This window comes from Chaetura pelagica, unplaced genomic scaffold (genome assembly GCF_000747805.2).
Source record: "Chaetura pelagica isolate M959 unplaced genomic scaffold, ChaPel_1.0 scaffold634, whole genome shotgun sequence".
NCBI classification, from domain to species: domain Eukaryota; kingdom Metazoa; phylum Chordata; class Aves; order Apodiformes; family Apodidae; genus Chaetura; species Chaetura pelagica.
This window is the reverse complement of record NW_009953085.1, coordinates 1-16,111: the sequence shown is the minus strand read 5'-3', so window position 1 is coordinate 16,111 and position 16,111 is coordinate 1. Positions and strand designations below refer to the sequence as shown.

At 37.8% G+C, this 16,111-nt stretch overlaps 1 protein-coding gene across 1 annotated transcript in view; it reads right to left on the bottom strand.

Annotated features, from left to right (window-relative positions):
- The window catches only part of SPON1 (spondin 1, extracellular matrix protein), a gene marked incomplete at its 5' end in the record, with an annotated part of 194,340 nt that extends 178,242 nt beyond the window's left edge, over positions 1 to 16,098 (bottom strand). Inside the window, 2 exon segments of the mRNA XM_009996985.1 lie at positions 9,137 to 9,243; positions 15,927 to 16,098. Coding sequence (XP_009995287.1) covers positions 9,137 to 9,243; positions 15,927 to 16,098 — 279 coding nt within the window.
- Between the last annotated feature and the right edge of the window lie 13 nt (positions 16,099 to 16,111).

The following is a 16,111-nucleotide window of genomic DNA, read 5'->3' as shown; positions in this document are numbered from 1 at the left end:
AGCCATTCATGTGTGAGTAGGGTAGGTAAATTCCTCAATTTCAAAGAGCCATTTCTAAGTCACCTGAACCTCTCTGAAGACACTGAGGGAAGAAAAAGAATATAAAATAATAATAATAAAAAAAAGAAGAAAGAAGTCCATTTTAGTTTAACTGGGAGACTTTCTACTGGTATATGTGTGCACCTTCCTCAAAAGTCCAGAGGACTGACCGCAGGACTTCCTTAAAGTAGTAGAAAAGTCTGCATAGCTTAGAGAAATTGTCAAGTTGAGCTTCAGCCTTTATCATCACCCTCAGCCCACACCTTTCACCCTTCCTCCCCCACTCCAAACCACTTGAAGGGAAAAGAAAGCACATGCAGAGAAAAGATTTTCAAGAATAGTTCCAATGCTGTGCTTCTATAGTCTGCAGTTGGGTAGCAGGCAGTGCTCATTTGGAGAGAGCTAGCAGAATAAGCACATTTCCCCAGAATAACCCTTCCTTTTGAAGCCCTGTGTCATTACCAGGGCAACATGATTGTCCAGATCTATAGCCATCATAGTTAGGATTACAGGCAGCGATAGCTGAAGAAGTCCAGACCAGTACAGAATACCTAATAAAAGCTTTGTAACCTGATGTAAAGTGGAAGTGCAAAGAACAGACACTTGCTCTAGGGTCCCACTGATTGGAGTTGACACATGGAAGGTTTTCTGATGCTTCAGAATGGCAAATAACTAGATCAGAGGTAATTCCTAGGGCATTAAAGAAGGATAATAGAAGCTAATGAGGTAAGAGTGCTGATCTTTCTCAGTAGCGACACAAATAATCTAGAATAATTGATTAGTACCTTAGATGAAGCTGGTAAATAAATAGGAAACCAAAAGGGAGATTTAGGAAGGAAAACCTGATGGCAACATTAAAAAAGAAAAAAATGAGATTTTGAGTAGACATTTCAATGAACCCAGAGTCTACATACGTCTAGAGTTACAATCCATGACAGCTCCCCTATGATGACTGCAGAGCTTCTCGCTGTTGCCAGAGGGTTAAACGTCTTTACTAAAATTTCTGGCCCCGGTGAGTTGCCATATGAAGAAAGACTATCTGACACTGGAATAACAATGAGTTAGGTAGATTACATGGGTCGGAGAAAAGATGTATTTGAAATATATTCCTTTAGAGTCACTGAGGTGGACATGTCTTCTAAAACATTGCCCAGGGAGGAACATAGAGCTTCTACTGATTCACAAAAGAGAGTTAGTGGGATCTGTACTCCCAGAATCAGACTTTGGCTCTGAATGAAATAATTGCAAAACCTGCACAGAGCCCTCGTAAGGTGTCAAATGGTCCCAAGTCCCAAAAGGGGACTCAATGCTGGTGTGCCTGAAAAGCAGACCAGAGTCTTCAAGGCAGAAAGGGGCAGTGCTTCCAGCATCATTTCCTCTCTTTACTTCTTCTCATGGAGTGGAGTCAATCATGCCAAATTCTAGGAAACAATTCTCTAATGGGCCTCTCTTGGAGCCTCTTAGAACCAGAGAGTCTTGCATTTTCATGCTAATCCATGGAACAAAATATTCTTTTTTAACAGGAGATTTCATTAGGCAGTTCTGCTATTTTACCATGACATGGTCTGACCCTGCATAGGTAGGCTGCACGCCTTGGCAGACTTTAAGGGAGGCAGAATTTAGACTTGAGATAATCTGACTCTAATAAACCCTGGATCTGAAAAGGAGTCTGGAGTTTTCGCTAACATATCTCAAGAGGCATGATTCCTGGTTTTCGGCTTTTTAGGGTGTGTTTTTTTTTGCTTGTGTGTTGGTTTTTTGTGGTGGATTTTTTGCCTTTTTTTTGCAAGGGGGGAACGGGAGGATTGTTTTGTTCTGCATTTTAAAGGAGAACTTGAAACATTAACAAATAAGATGTTTGTTTAGGCATAATCCCTTCAAAAAAACATAAATTCTTGCTGTGACACAATCATCATCTCAGGTGATTCTAAGAAAGTGCAATTCTGCAGCAGGCAATCAGAAAAAAATACCAGATATAAAGGGAATAAGTAAGGTTAGATTAAACAAAGAAAGAGGACTAAGAACCACAGGGCCAGAAGCTAGATGATCTTTTCTACAGTCATCAGAGATACAGGAAAAAGAGTGAAGAAAAAAAAAAAAAAGCAGAGAAGGAACTAAAGCTAAATAAATAAAATAAAGAATTTCAAATTTTGGAAGTGATAATAGTTACATATCAAGAACACCCTAACAAAAGGGACTCCATTTTTTAAATTAAGCTGGCTGAGAGGAAGTCAGGGTTACACAGCCTACCTCCTATCAGCATGAGCCAGCCCTATCAAATGGGGGCTAGGGGAAAGAGGTCTCTGGTTTGAGTGCTCAGGGTGTGAATATTTAGCACAAAGGTACATATAGGCAAGTTTTTCAATATGAAATCAATGGTAATGAACTTGTTCAGATTGATTTAAATTCCCATGTAAAAGAATGCTTGTACACCTCATTACACAGCGAGCATAACTGTACTGGGCTATGTACATATTGGAGACTGAGTAGCACTGTTTGTGTTTGCATCTGCTCAGAACTCCAGTTACAAGAATACAATACTAGAAATACAAATACTTGTAACCAAGCAAGTCTTCAAAACTCTGAAGAGTGGACACTGCACAGTGTTGTCTGTGCAATCTCTGCCACTGCCTGACTGTCCCCATAGAGCAAAAGTTCTTCCTTATAGCTGGCCCTTGCCTGCCGTGTTTCAGCCTGCACCTGCTGCCTCTCGACCTCCCTGCATCTCTGGTGGAAGAGTCTGGGCCACACAAATCCCAGAGGGCTTTCACAGGAAGCCTCTTAGCTCATTTCCTATTAGATGGTAAATCAGGCAGCTACATGAAAACTCACAGAGTTGATGTAAGTTGTCATCAGAAGCGAGAGCCTAGGCTGAGAAACTGAAACCCATTTTCATTCAGCAGTGAACTAAGTTACACTGTGAGCAACTACAATTTGATTCTTATTTCCTCTTCCTAAATGTGTGTTAGCTAGAACTTCAGAGATCCACTATAATAAAATACACAACAAAGCAGTATTCAGACATTTATTTTCTGATTTTTACTTTGTGATTTTATGGTTTCAGTAACCAATTCTAAAAGACATGGCAACTATGTATGCATTCAGTTGAGAGAGTTCCCAAAGTACAGCAAACCAACATTTAGTATATGCAAAAACTGGTAAAATGTTACAATTTCTTTTTTTTTGCCTAATTAAAAAAACAAGCCAAAACCAACAAAATAAATGCAAAGGAAGGATGCAAAAAACCCTGTGTGGTTGAAACAGTTTGCTTTTTCTACAGCCTCTTCAGTAGCAAATAATTAATATCACAAAGGTACCAAGTTCCTTGTGCTCATCACTGTTATTTTAAATTATCTTTTACTATCTGAAGGAAGACAAAACTATGTCTTAAGACAATTTTAAATTACAACCTTGCCAATAAATGGTTAAAGTTTGTGCAGTGTGTCAACAATTTGTTTTATTTAATCTCATTGAAAGTGTGCATACTTTTCAGTCAGTGCTAGAACTGGCTGTGGCACCTACTTTTCTTCCTTTTCTCTCTCTTTTTTTTTAAGCTAATATTTATTCCCTGAGTATCACAATATGGAAATTATGATACTCTAGGAAAAAAAAGTGTTACAGTTTTAATAATCAAGGACAATAAATTTTACCCTAGATAAATTAGAGCTTGTTTTGCCATTTTAAAACTTTATTTTCTGTTGAGAATAATATAGACAATGATTCTTATAGAAAGAAAATTCAGAAATACTCTTGCAAATGCAAAAGACAAGGAGACTTAAATCCTACAGACTCAGATTTCATTTCTGCCTTCTCAGTCTTCAAACCACGTATCTGACATGTTCTGATTCTTTCTTATATAACATACTCCCATAATTATAGCTTTGGACCACGAATTTAATGACTGTGTACAGCTATTTCATATTGATTTATCTCCTGCTGATAGCAGAACTGCTGGTCAATACTTAGGAAGAATTTTCATGTAGGGGTTTGGATGCAACTGCATTAACCTTCTTTTAGGGGGTACAGCACCTGTCTCTTTGAAACAGAAGTACACAGCTTTGTATTCTTTTCTGTTTGATAAATGTAAAGTAGGTATATATGTCATGGCCACAAAATTGCTATGTTAAAAGGCACAAACAGTGTCCATTCCTTCCCCCATCACATGTCACTTGAGGCTTATGTTTCCTACTTGTAATGTCTCATCCCTCCTTCTTTAAAACCGTGAAACATTTTTTCCTGGTTTGAGCCAGGATGAAGCCTGAATTTTTAATTAGATAGGAATATTGTTTTCATTCACTAGTGTGAAGAAGCTTTACTAAGAAACCTAAACTATGTGGGTTCACAACAAACTGAAAATTTATCCCCCCCTGATTTGCAAACTATTGGTGATTGAACATTTCACATCCAAGAGTAAAAATGCATTACTTCCACGTGCTTCTAAAGCAGTGAGATGAGTAGACTCAGTTTCAGTGATAAGATGCTGGGAAAGGGAATGTATAGAACGCACTTAAGAGCAAAAAACCTGAAAGTTCTGAACACTTAAACATTTCACAGCATTTCATGCATCTCAGAATAAGCCATTTGGAATATAAAGTTAAAAAAACCACATCCAAGTTGAGTGCAACATCAAGATTGCATAACCAGAGTTTTATTTTTAATATAAACAGCTTAATAAAAAAATTGCAGTCTTTTTTTTTTTTTTTAAATATACAAACTTTGCTTACAAAGAGCTAATAAATCATGAGACATGGCTAAAGGCCTTTTAAGACTGCTTCTTTGAAATGCAGTGTATCAACTGCTTAAAAAGATGTAAGATTCCTATAAAATGCTGGAACAAAACAACTGAGGACCTGCTTGTAAGAGCTTGTAAAAATACCTTTACTCTAAAAGCTCTGTGAAGCCCAGGTAGCTAAATACCACCAAAAGAAATGGTCACCAGTCAGCATGTCTTTGAAAACAAAGGCAATGTTTGGGGCTATTGTTTCAGGGTAAACCTAGAGAAGGAGGTCTTAACTAAAGGACTTAAATAAACTTACCTGACTTATCTCACTACTACTCCAAGTTTCCTTCAATGTTTTCTTCTTCAGCACATATTCTTGCTTTTCTAAATACCATAATTTAATTGAAACCTTTGCTTTGGTTTTGCACTGGTGGGTCATTAAACTCAAGTGACAAACTAAGAATTTTATTCACTCTGGAGCAAAGAAAGTTGAAAGGACACTTCCAGGAACACTACTATGACAAATGCAATTAACACTATCACAAAAATAGTAGACAAGAATCTAAGAACTGATTTGTCAAAATGACACTGTGTCTAATTTTGAGTCTCTATGACTCAGTTTACCACTGTACATAAGCAAAGCAGGTAACACTTGCACACAGTATTTTATATTTACTGTCAATAATGTATTTATTAAAGTCCAAACAGCACCAATTTTTGGAGGAAAGGTGAGCACCTCGAAGGACAGGATTTTAGGTCAGAACTTTCTTGATAAAATGAAGATGCAGTAAAGATGAAATTCAGTAAGACAAATACAAAGCTCTATACTTTAAAGGAATTAAATACAGAGACAAAAAATGAAGAACCATGATGTAGGCAGCAGTACATGCAGAAAAAGACTTAGGACTTTTATTGTGGACCTCATGTACAATATTGGGATGCTCCAGCAATAAAGACAAGTTGCATACACTGAGAAGATTCAGCATGAAGACAAGAGAAGCAATTATGATACCTCAAAGGATTATTATATCTACATTCTGTATTATTTTATGCTAAGGATCCAGATTAAATATTCTGTGTAATATAAATAAGACTACAGTCTCAGCTCAAGTGCAGAAGTGGCAAAATTGAAAAAATATGCCCTACAATGACAATATGAAAATTTTAATTAGAAACAGTCAGAGAGTGTGTGGGATTTGAGAGAGAATAAGGGAGGTTTCGGAATAGCAATCTCAATGTATCAAGAAAATTCTTAATTTAGGAAGAAAAACTGATAAAAGAGCAATTTAACCACCAGTAACGAAGATTCAGTTTAGACAGTAGTAAAAGCTCTATAAAGCTTCTCTTAATTTTTGTATAAAACATCTAAAAGTGTTTGAACACACCAATTGGAAAGAAAAAATTATTGCTGTTGAACACTTCTTCAAAGCAGATTCAGAAAACGTCTACCAAGAATGTTCCTATTCTCCCCAAAAAATGAGGAAGAGAGATGAGAGGAGGTTCAGCACTAAATCTCTATTATTCTGCATTATTTACCAGATTAAATGTATTACATTGCATATAAATGTTGATTAAAATGGCCTGTATAGCTACTGTTCTATCATCAACCAGTGCTTGGCTGTTGCCCTCGAGTATAATTTACCTTCAAACAAGTTGCAGAGTTACTAACCATTACAAAAGAGAAAGATCAGCAGTTTGCATGACAACAGTTGGGAATGGCTTGTGTAAATAGGCCAATGGGACATGATACCCAAAGCTTTCAGAGTGCTGCACTGTACTCCCCCTCCTCCCCTCAGAATTGTACAATTACCAGTGGCATAAATAACAGCCATATTATTATATCCCCAAACTTCTGTGATTGAATTTGGCAACTCGAATTCCCCAACCATATTTAATTCAGCTATTTAACATCTGTTTGTGTGTTTGGGGGAGTCAATGTGCTTTGTTTCTTTTAAAGCCAAATTGTGCCTTGGGTGTAATACGAGGATAAAGAAAAAGAAGTTTCACTGCATTAAATAAACCAACAACAGTAAAATCAGATTTAAGTCATAATTTTCTCAAAGGAAAACAGATTTAGAAGGATGGCATCCACAGTACACTTCTCTGAAGGTCTCTACTCCACAGCAAGTACAAAGATAACTCAAAAAAGTCCAGAAAAAAAACCAACAAACCTGTCCAAAAAAAAGAATTTTAACAGCTTGCTATTTTTAGGATCAAGACCCTTCAGTTTAACGAGTAACAAAGACTGACCATATCCAGTGACTTGCACAGTCAGACAAGAGTGAATGAGCCATGAGGAGGTTGCAGAAGACAGAGCAAATCCCCTGCACAGCAAACTCATGGCAACCTGTTGCTGCATGATTGTGACCACTGAAAACAATATTTTTCCAGCCTGAGTGTACCATGTCCACATCAGTCACTGGGATGTTAGTCCTTATTTAACACTTTACTACTCTAGCACATGCCTCTCTACAGTAGTTCAAAAGTCTAGTTCAGTTTATTTTTGCTATTAAGGAATTTTCACTGAGTTCTGTTCCACTAGATATGTCCTCCATCTAAGCACAGTGAATACACGAGTGGCAGAAAGTTATTGTATACACAGGTGTTTTTGTTACTCTGCACAGCTGTTTAGACACCATTAGGATCTTCACATTATAATAAAAACACAGTGCAAACCTTTGAACTAAGCTTTTTTCTCCTCCAGTTACCAGCACCCAGCCAGGACAGCAGAGAGATCAGTATTTAGAACTGTAAGCATTGGTTGGACATTTAAATAAGAACCCTGAATCTTTATCAACACAGACAGAACTGGCAAGCAGTATCTGAATGAACCTCATTTATTTGTGCTCATGCAGGATGAGCACAATGAGTACTGTTTGTGCCACAGATATAAAAATTTAGGTATACATAAAATTAGAAACTCTTCTTCCAGTTAGAAGAATCATTATTTCAAATTACAATTCATACGCATTGGGCTTTTTTTTGATCTTCGTGGAAATTCCATTTGCATCTCACTCTGGTGACTTCAAAATTCCTCTGTACTTCAGCAAAGCTTAGTGAGTTTCACAATACTGTATGACTTAGATGTACGCCTGGCCATGAATGCAAAACTCAGGCCAAGTTTTTCCCATTAGCTACAGCTATAGGGATTTTAACAACTGAAATACAGAAAGAAATGGTGACAAGTTTCTTCTAAAACAGATTAAGCACCACCACTTCAACTTCTTAATAGTAGCTGATGTCTTAATTCTAGGTTATTAAGAAAACACAAAAGAGAAACAAAAAAGCCACCCAAAAAACAGACAAAACAAACAACAAGCACCAATAACAATATTTCTCCCAAATAATATAAAATATTAGGGAATTGTTTAATTTTAAGGATAATGCAGTTATTCCAACATCAAGTATGTTCTCGCTTTGTACAAAATGTGTGAAAACCAGAAAAAGGCCTCTAGGCAAACTCAATACGAAAACAGGGCAAATATGTCTGCACAACATATTTACTATATACAAAAAGCAGAAGATGCTACGTGAAGATAAACTACGATTAAGTTGACTTTTGTTTCCTTAGATTACCAAAATTAGAACTTTTGAGTACTCCCCTTGAAAATATAGAAATGCTTCTTTGAGAGTGAAATCTATAAATCAGTATTAAAATTAGTATCAATATTATTACCCATATAAGCAACACATTTCAACTATATTTCTAAGTTTGGAAAGTCAAATAATGAGCAATTCCTCATCTGAAAATTGACAAACCTACAGAATTTCTACCTGCTTTCATAAATATGATGTGTATTCTCAATTTCCAGAACTCTTTTCATGCAATGTGATCTTGAAATAGCTAGAAATACTGTTTTGTGAATCATCACTTTGGATTCTAATCATTAAAAATAATGACAAACAACATTTCATCTCAGGAATGTTTGAGTACTATTGAGCATCAATAAAATGGCAGAATCTTATTTTTGACTGATGAAGCCGACACTACAGCTGCTGCAAACACACTTCTCAGGGGCATAATCTACATCTGAATGGACAAAAATATCTAGGCAATGAAAAGCCAAAAGCAAAATTAATAAAACAAGTTTTACATTCACTTTGTATAACAAATTAAGGTGTCCTAGGCTCTAGTGCATATAACTCATGCTCAAGAATGAAGGAAGGGGAGCCAAAATGAAGGTACAAAAGTTTTGACCTCTTGAGGAGGTTGTCTGGAACATAAAATATGCTGTATTGTTCTACTGTTAACATCCACAAACATGCATGCTTCCTTAAGCCTAGTCTGCATTCTGCTGTGTGAACAACAGGTCCTTTTGAGTCAAGCATACAGTAAGGAAAACTCCTAGAGGTACAGGTCAAGGAAAGTTCTCTCACCTGAAAATTTCCTGCATGGTCGTCTTCTTTGTCACCTTCTTTTCCTTCCTTGAGAGCAATCAATGTGAATCCTCGGAAGTAAGCAGGAGTGGCAGCAGAAAGTGTCACTGAAATAAAGCAAACAGAAATAATGAAAACGTAATATTAATTGTGACATCAGCCATTTGAGTATCATTGCACAGTTTAACTTGACAGGTGTGTGATTTAAGTTGGTATTAACAAAAGCTAGAGCTTTGAAAACATGGAGCAGAGCCAGCCACAATACAGAAATGTTCAGTCCAAGTTTCCACATAAACTGAAAACCACTGGCATGATGTGAAATACCTCAGCTATTTATTTTTTTCCACATATCTCCCCCTCCCCACCCCTTTTTGTTTTTAAAGTAGACTGCTAATCTGTTCAGATGTCCAGGAGGGTTGTTTTGTTACTTTTAGTTTTAGGGCAAGGACACTTACCTGGGTTTTTTTTTGGGGGGGGTTTTCATGTTCTGTTCTGCCTTTCTTTTTTTCTTTTTTTTTTTCTTTTTTCACATGTGAGGGAACACCTCCTGAATATTTGGCTTTAGCTTTTGTCCTGCTCTGAGCATAGATAAGGATCTAGACACTTTAGTACACAGCAAGTTTCTTTAACTGTAAAGCAAGATCACCATCTTGCTTGTTCCAACTCAGCTATGCTCAACTCTGTACTTCAGCTCAGGGAGATGGTTGCTCTAAAACTATCCTTTCCCTTATCCTGAGGGCAGAACAGGATACACAGGACATGAAGTTAAATTTATGGCTAAAGCTGACCTCTAGAAATTGTGCTGCCAGCTCTGATTGCCCAAGCATCCTACACACCAGCAAAACACTTCACAAACCAGTCTGGACCAGGAAGAGGTCACTGGATGCACAAGCAGGGAACAAATAATGGCAAACCGACTAATCTGATTTTACCATGCTCAGCATCAACATAACATCCCTCATTTTCTGCTAGTGAAAGATATCTCTGGATGATTTTTCTATTTGCCATCATCAGTACCTAAGCACCACCTTGAGTTATGTCAGCTGAGGCTCTTTTGAACACTATCAGAAAGATGGGATGAGGCACAGCTTTGAGGAATGACTTTTGGAGGAGTTTTAAAATTACTGAATCCTTTTCAACACCTTATAAGAACCCTTTTGTGAAACGGAGGTAAAATTTTTTGGGAAAATTATTTTTTTAATTAAAGGAAAAAGAGACTGAAAATTGGACTTCTAGTACCTTTAAATAGCTTTTACTTTACACATAATGTAGAACCTGTTGCTTGTAGTACACTGTTAGTTATACTCTGAACCTCTGGACTGGCACAATAAAAACTGAAGAGCCCCCAGAGTTTTAATGAGCAAACTGCAACTGCCAACAGAAGAGTATTCATAAGACACCCCTCCTCACACCAACAGGCCATGAGGGGTTGAAACCCCTCACTAAAAATAAGCAATTGCCCTTAAAATAGATGGATTTCAGAATATGTCCAGAGTTCACTTGGAACATACAGAAAACTTTTTGATCTAGGAATTCAATAGTGGAACAATAAAAATATGGTATTTGAGGATTTCTGGTATTATGCAGCTGTATTTAGGTCGAAAAGCCATGGTCTTTGTACAAAGACACAACTTTTCTGAATATAAGTCAGAAAAGGATTGGAGGGATACACAAAAGGTTAGAATGCAAGGTTTAGAACTGTACACCTGCAAGCACCTGTATAAATCTAGAGATGGGCATAACAGCAGTTCCCCCCAGCTGAAGATTTTCAGTACACTGTCATTGCATGGAAACTTACTATGAGGATAAACCTAATCATTTTTTGAGAGGAACAAACTTTCACATTTTATATTTAGGAATTGAGTAGTAGCATAATAGCATTAAACTTTCTGATTATGTTTCTAAATATTACTCCAATTCGTTAATCCATTTACTGCACAATAATTAGCATTATTAGCCCTATTTTGTAAACTTAGGCAGTTCTATCTAAACAAAAATTCAGAGCCGGCCTCTCAGCTGCAGTACCTGAGAACAGCAACACTGCTGAACTGAACAAGGATTAACACATTACACTTGCTTGAACACTGTTTCTTAGAAACTAATTGCTATGAAGGTCTTTTACATGCAACAATTTTTCCATATAATATATGTAATTCAAAAGTCTGAATCACTATGAGTAAAAGGTTACACCAGAAATACTTAAGTATTTCTGCAAGCAAACAAAGAATCCAGCTTTGAATTGGTTCAACAGTTTTTTTCCTTGCAAATTTACAGATCAAAACAAACAGTTTTCAAGATTCTAAACAAAACACCTACCTATAAAATACAGGACATTTGAAATGCTACAAAACCACCAACAAAACAAAGAGGAAGATAATTCCAAGCCTGACTCATAGTTTTTGAATTCCTGGAGTTGGCCATGCTCATGCTGTGATTGCACAGTCATTTTAAGGCAGAATAAATCTATGCTTCCCACAACACAAGTGGTGCTGCCCTCCCCACCCGCACTGCTCATCTAGCAGCCACATCCACACAGCTGTGCTGCCAGCTGAACTAGGGAACACATCCAGCTGAAAAGTAAAACAAAACAAAAAAACCCAAACTAAGAGTTCAGCTGGGTCCAATCCTCAGTGGTGGGGACACTCAGATACAAGTCAGGCTTTCAGAAGGTGATGACCCACGAGAGCAGATTTGACTCATATGGGACTTACGTGTCCATGCAACCCCAGTTTAAGGATACCAAGAAAAAGCTGTGCTCTGGTTACCTCTGAGCTAGGCCAGAATGAACACTAACAGCTATGCTGAAAAAGATTTCTATCAGTTCTCTGAATTATCTGGCACAATCAGGAAACACTGCAGCGCAGTGAAGCACTGCTAAGCACAGAGTCTTGTCATGGACTCTGGGCTGCTCATTTCAGCACAGCAGAAGGAGGCTTGCATTGCACAAGCAGCAGTGGGAAGCTGTCAGACTACATCTGGTTTTCACAAGAGATAGCAGCCCCTCCTTGCGTAAGGCTCAAGAGTTCTCCTTGGGCTAAGCTCTGCCATCTGAAAGAACAGCTGAGCGTTGCTCACACTGTGTTCGTGTTAATCAACGGTCACTGAACAATATGAACTTCCTGTAAAGATCAGTTAAATCTCCGTGTAAGCCTTAAAGTTAAGAATTTCACTTTAAAAGGAAGATTACATATCAGAGTTTCTTTTGTCCATTTCCATCCCCTCTGGCGAATCTCTAACTGCTTTACTAGTTGCACTTTGGTACACACCTTCAACACACTCCTCTTTCCCCTGTGTCCACAGCTAAAGGTGGGGGGATCAAAGAAATTGCTCCTTTGCTTTAAGACAAGAAATCTGACTTAACCCATCCTACACTACAGCATATCCTGTGTTGTACATTGCACAAGTACCAACAAATACACTTTCCATATTTACTTTTATCCATAATTTGTGAAACATGAGAATCACTAAAATATTTACAGAATGACTGTTTATATGTAAAGTATAGAAAAGAGTGTTTGCATGCTGAGGGGGAAGGAAGATATTGAAAGAAAAAGATCCAACATTACTTAGAGGTCCCCAAACTAATGCAAAGCAGTGTGTAACATTAACTGAGTTAGTCCTTGAAAACTGAGCTGGTGAACAGACCTGCAAGTAGAAATTCTGTTAAAAAGAAAAACAGCATCCACATAGAAAGAATCTCTGAGGACTATACTAGTAAAATCCTCATTTTCATCATCAGAATAAAAAATATCAGAAAATTATGGAGAAAACTACACCTATTGCATGTTAGCATGTGAAATGTACCTACTACTGCCTTCTTTGAGAAGCAATTTCATTTATGTTTTTAAAATAACAGATGAAACTTACTCCATTTCTCATGGAAATCTCATGCAATCATCAACCTAACTCTACAGATCAATAAAGCTAGGACTGAGTACTCTCAAAGATCATTACTCCATCACACCACCCAAACTTAAGGCTTGTTTATGCCTTGCAAATGCAATGGAAACTTTGACCTTCAGTGGAAGCAAAAGCAGCTTTATTAAGGTGTAAGTTAACTACCAGTTAGTAGTAGAGGACTTGAATCCTAGGATAGTGTGCCCACAAATCTGATACTATGGGAAGACCTGTGCACCACATGCATTTGGCTGCCTGCTCCACAAGGGAAGGGGCAACAGTATTGTGGCCTGTAAAACCAGGCAGATGTTGCAGGCTATAACATCTAGTCCCAGAGCAGATGTTGGAGATAAGTTATGTCACATCCCATGTGGGACATCAAAAAGCCCACATACATTGTTGCTTTTTTAGATATTAGAGAGGGAAGGAAGATGGCTCCTCAAACCCTGCTGTTACCTCATTTCTAGTTTTCTGAAACAGAAGAAAACTGCCTTTCCTTACTGCTGCCATATTTGCAGACCAGAATAGGCGCACACTCATTCAAAGAGGTTATTCAGTGCTCACAACTCCAGAAAGATGGAAAATCAAGACTTCCATATACACAGATCCACCCAGGATTTCCCATTAGGGCAAACAGATCCTGGTTGATCTAAAGGTGAATAACTGCAGGAAAGCTGTAAAAATTTTCAGAAAGACAAATGGCAGCTGTGAACTGTGGTCTTCTGATTCCCACACTGCAAGAGTGCTGTGCTATTTCCTTCAGTCATTGCAGCTAGAAAGTCTTACGTGGGTGGCAGGTCAACCAATGATTGAGACAGTCATGAACATAAATTGATGTCACTATATCATCATTTTGGTGGAGTATGGCATTGTATGTGCAGTCAATTCCTGTGTTATCCACCTTGCATAAACAGTAGTTCCTTCCAGGAGCCTGCTAGGGAATGTGCCAAGGATCCAGATTGCATTAAATCAAACAGGGGCCAGGGAAACAGGCACATTTGGCTCCAACACAATAGAGGCTGTGGAAATCTTCAGTGTTTTACACCTAATAATTTACAGATAAAAAGACCTGCCATAATCCTGCATTTATTTTTATCATTAGTTGGATTTTCTAACCCTTTGCATAAAACAGTAATAAAGTTCCATCTGTATTGCAGTATTTCTTCTGAAAATATGCTCTTGAAACTTTCTGTAATGCTGTTATTTTTAACTATTGCCATAGATAATGTATACGCTACAGTAACATTTACTTATGTTTTCCCAACCATTCAGAAAGTATCCTTATAGAACTATCTCAAAAGCTTATGTGCCATCTGAATACTTAAGTCTTAAATACCAAAAACTTGGGCACATACTTTGATCTGCATTTTAATGTTTTACTATTAGCTGTAATTTTCTCATTTCCACAAAGCTGCAATACACTGATGTGATTTTATTAATTGCACTCCTAATATCTCCATAAAATTAGTTCTCCTAATTAATCTGAGAGTTTCTTTCCCCCTACATTGCCATGCAACAGAAACTTCTTTGGTAGATGACTGAAAATATCCAATAATGCTTTCATAGAAATAAATTCGAAAACTTTTAAAGAACAATTATTTTGTCAATATCAAAGGAATTAAGACTTATCTTTAACTTGCTTAGTAGATGTATCAAACTGACATGCAACACAAAATCTTGCAGACTTAAGGAACTAATCCTAATGTCTGGAACAGTTATCCCATTTGTGGGAAATGTGCATTTCCTCACACCACGTTAAAATAAGGTAATTATTAAGAAAAAAATAAACAAAGATCATACAAAGCTACAGGCTGGTGTTCAAAACAGGTTAATCACTGCTGCAGCTGTATTTTTCAGCCTTTAAGAGAACATAATGGTTATGCTATGCGCACACTCTTCTCTCCCTGCCTATACCAAGATTCCCATGTTCAGGCAATAGGAAGGCATTACTATTCACACGGAATCTAAGGAAGGTCGGGAGAAACACTTAAACTGTCAAAATTTGTTTTCCAAAGTGATTCCTATCAAGTACATTAGTAATGGTACCTACAAAGGTGCAAATTACTTTCTAACTGCTTTTAGAATACAAAGTTAACAGTATACTCCAAGAAGGTTCGTTTCCAAAGGCATTATATGGTGAGGCAGGAAAAGTGACCAAAACCTGCCTTTGCCTGTTAATTAGAAAAAGACACTGAGATGTGCTTTGGAAGTTAATTTCAAGAATTGTAAGTGAAACGTTCAGTGGAGACCAAATGCCTCCATCTCTTATTTACAGTGGTCATTAGCACCGTCTCTGCCTCTTTCCTGTTTGAACCATCTGTTCATTTCCCCTGGGGGAAAAAAAATAAAGAGGGGAGGGATAAACAGAAGTGGAAAATGTGGGAAGTTAGGAGCCTGCTGCATCAATGTTTGCCCATATGCTAACTCATATTAACATTCATATTTCAGGGCAGGAATAATTAGGTCCGAGTTTCCTCTTCTGCCTGCTGAATGTTCAAGCTTCTCCTATTCACTATCATATTTAAAGGGATAGGAAGAAATCCTATAGAAGTAGGTAAACAGGGGGAGCGTGTGCTTTGTATCACATCAACTTGTGATCTTGTGCTAGCACTGAGCTGACAGAGAGGATTCAAAGAAGAAAGGAAATCACTCTTAATACGGAGTTAATGTTCGGGAGTAAAGGGATCCTGTGAAATCCAACTCCCTCTCACTTGTCAGGAAAGCATCCCCAGTGAAGTAATGCGTGGGAGTATATTACCCTGCCTTAACCCGCGCAGTCACAGACACACGCCAAAAGGGACACAGAGATGACAGGCAGAGACACGTTACAGTTTCAGAGACACTTGTCCTGACCATTATCGTTAGCATCGGAAGTAGAGGGTGGCCAACTTACCCCGGTAACTGTTTCCAGGCTTGTAAAATTCTGGATCGCCCTCCACCCTGAGACTAAATTCATTATACCCTTCCCTCCGGGTGCCTTGGGCTCGCAGGATCCGACTGCAATATCCCTCGGACTTCGCGGCTTTCTCCAAGGTTTCGTCAGAGAAACCCTTCGCCACCAAGGGGAAAGTCAACGCC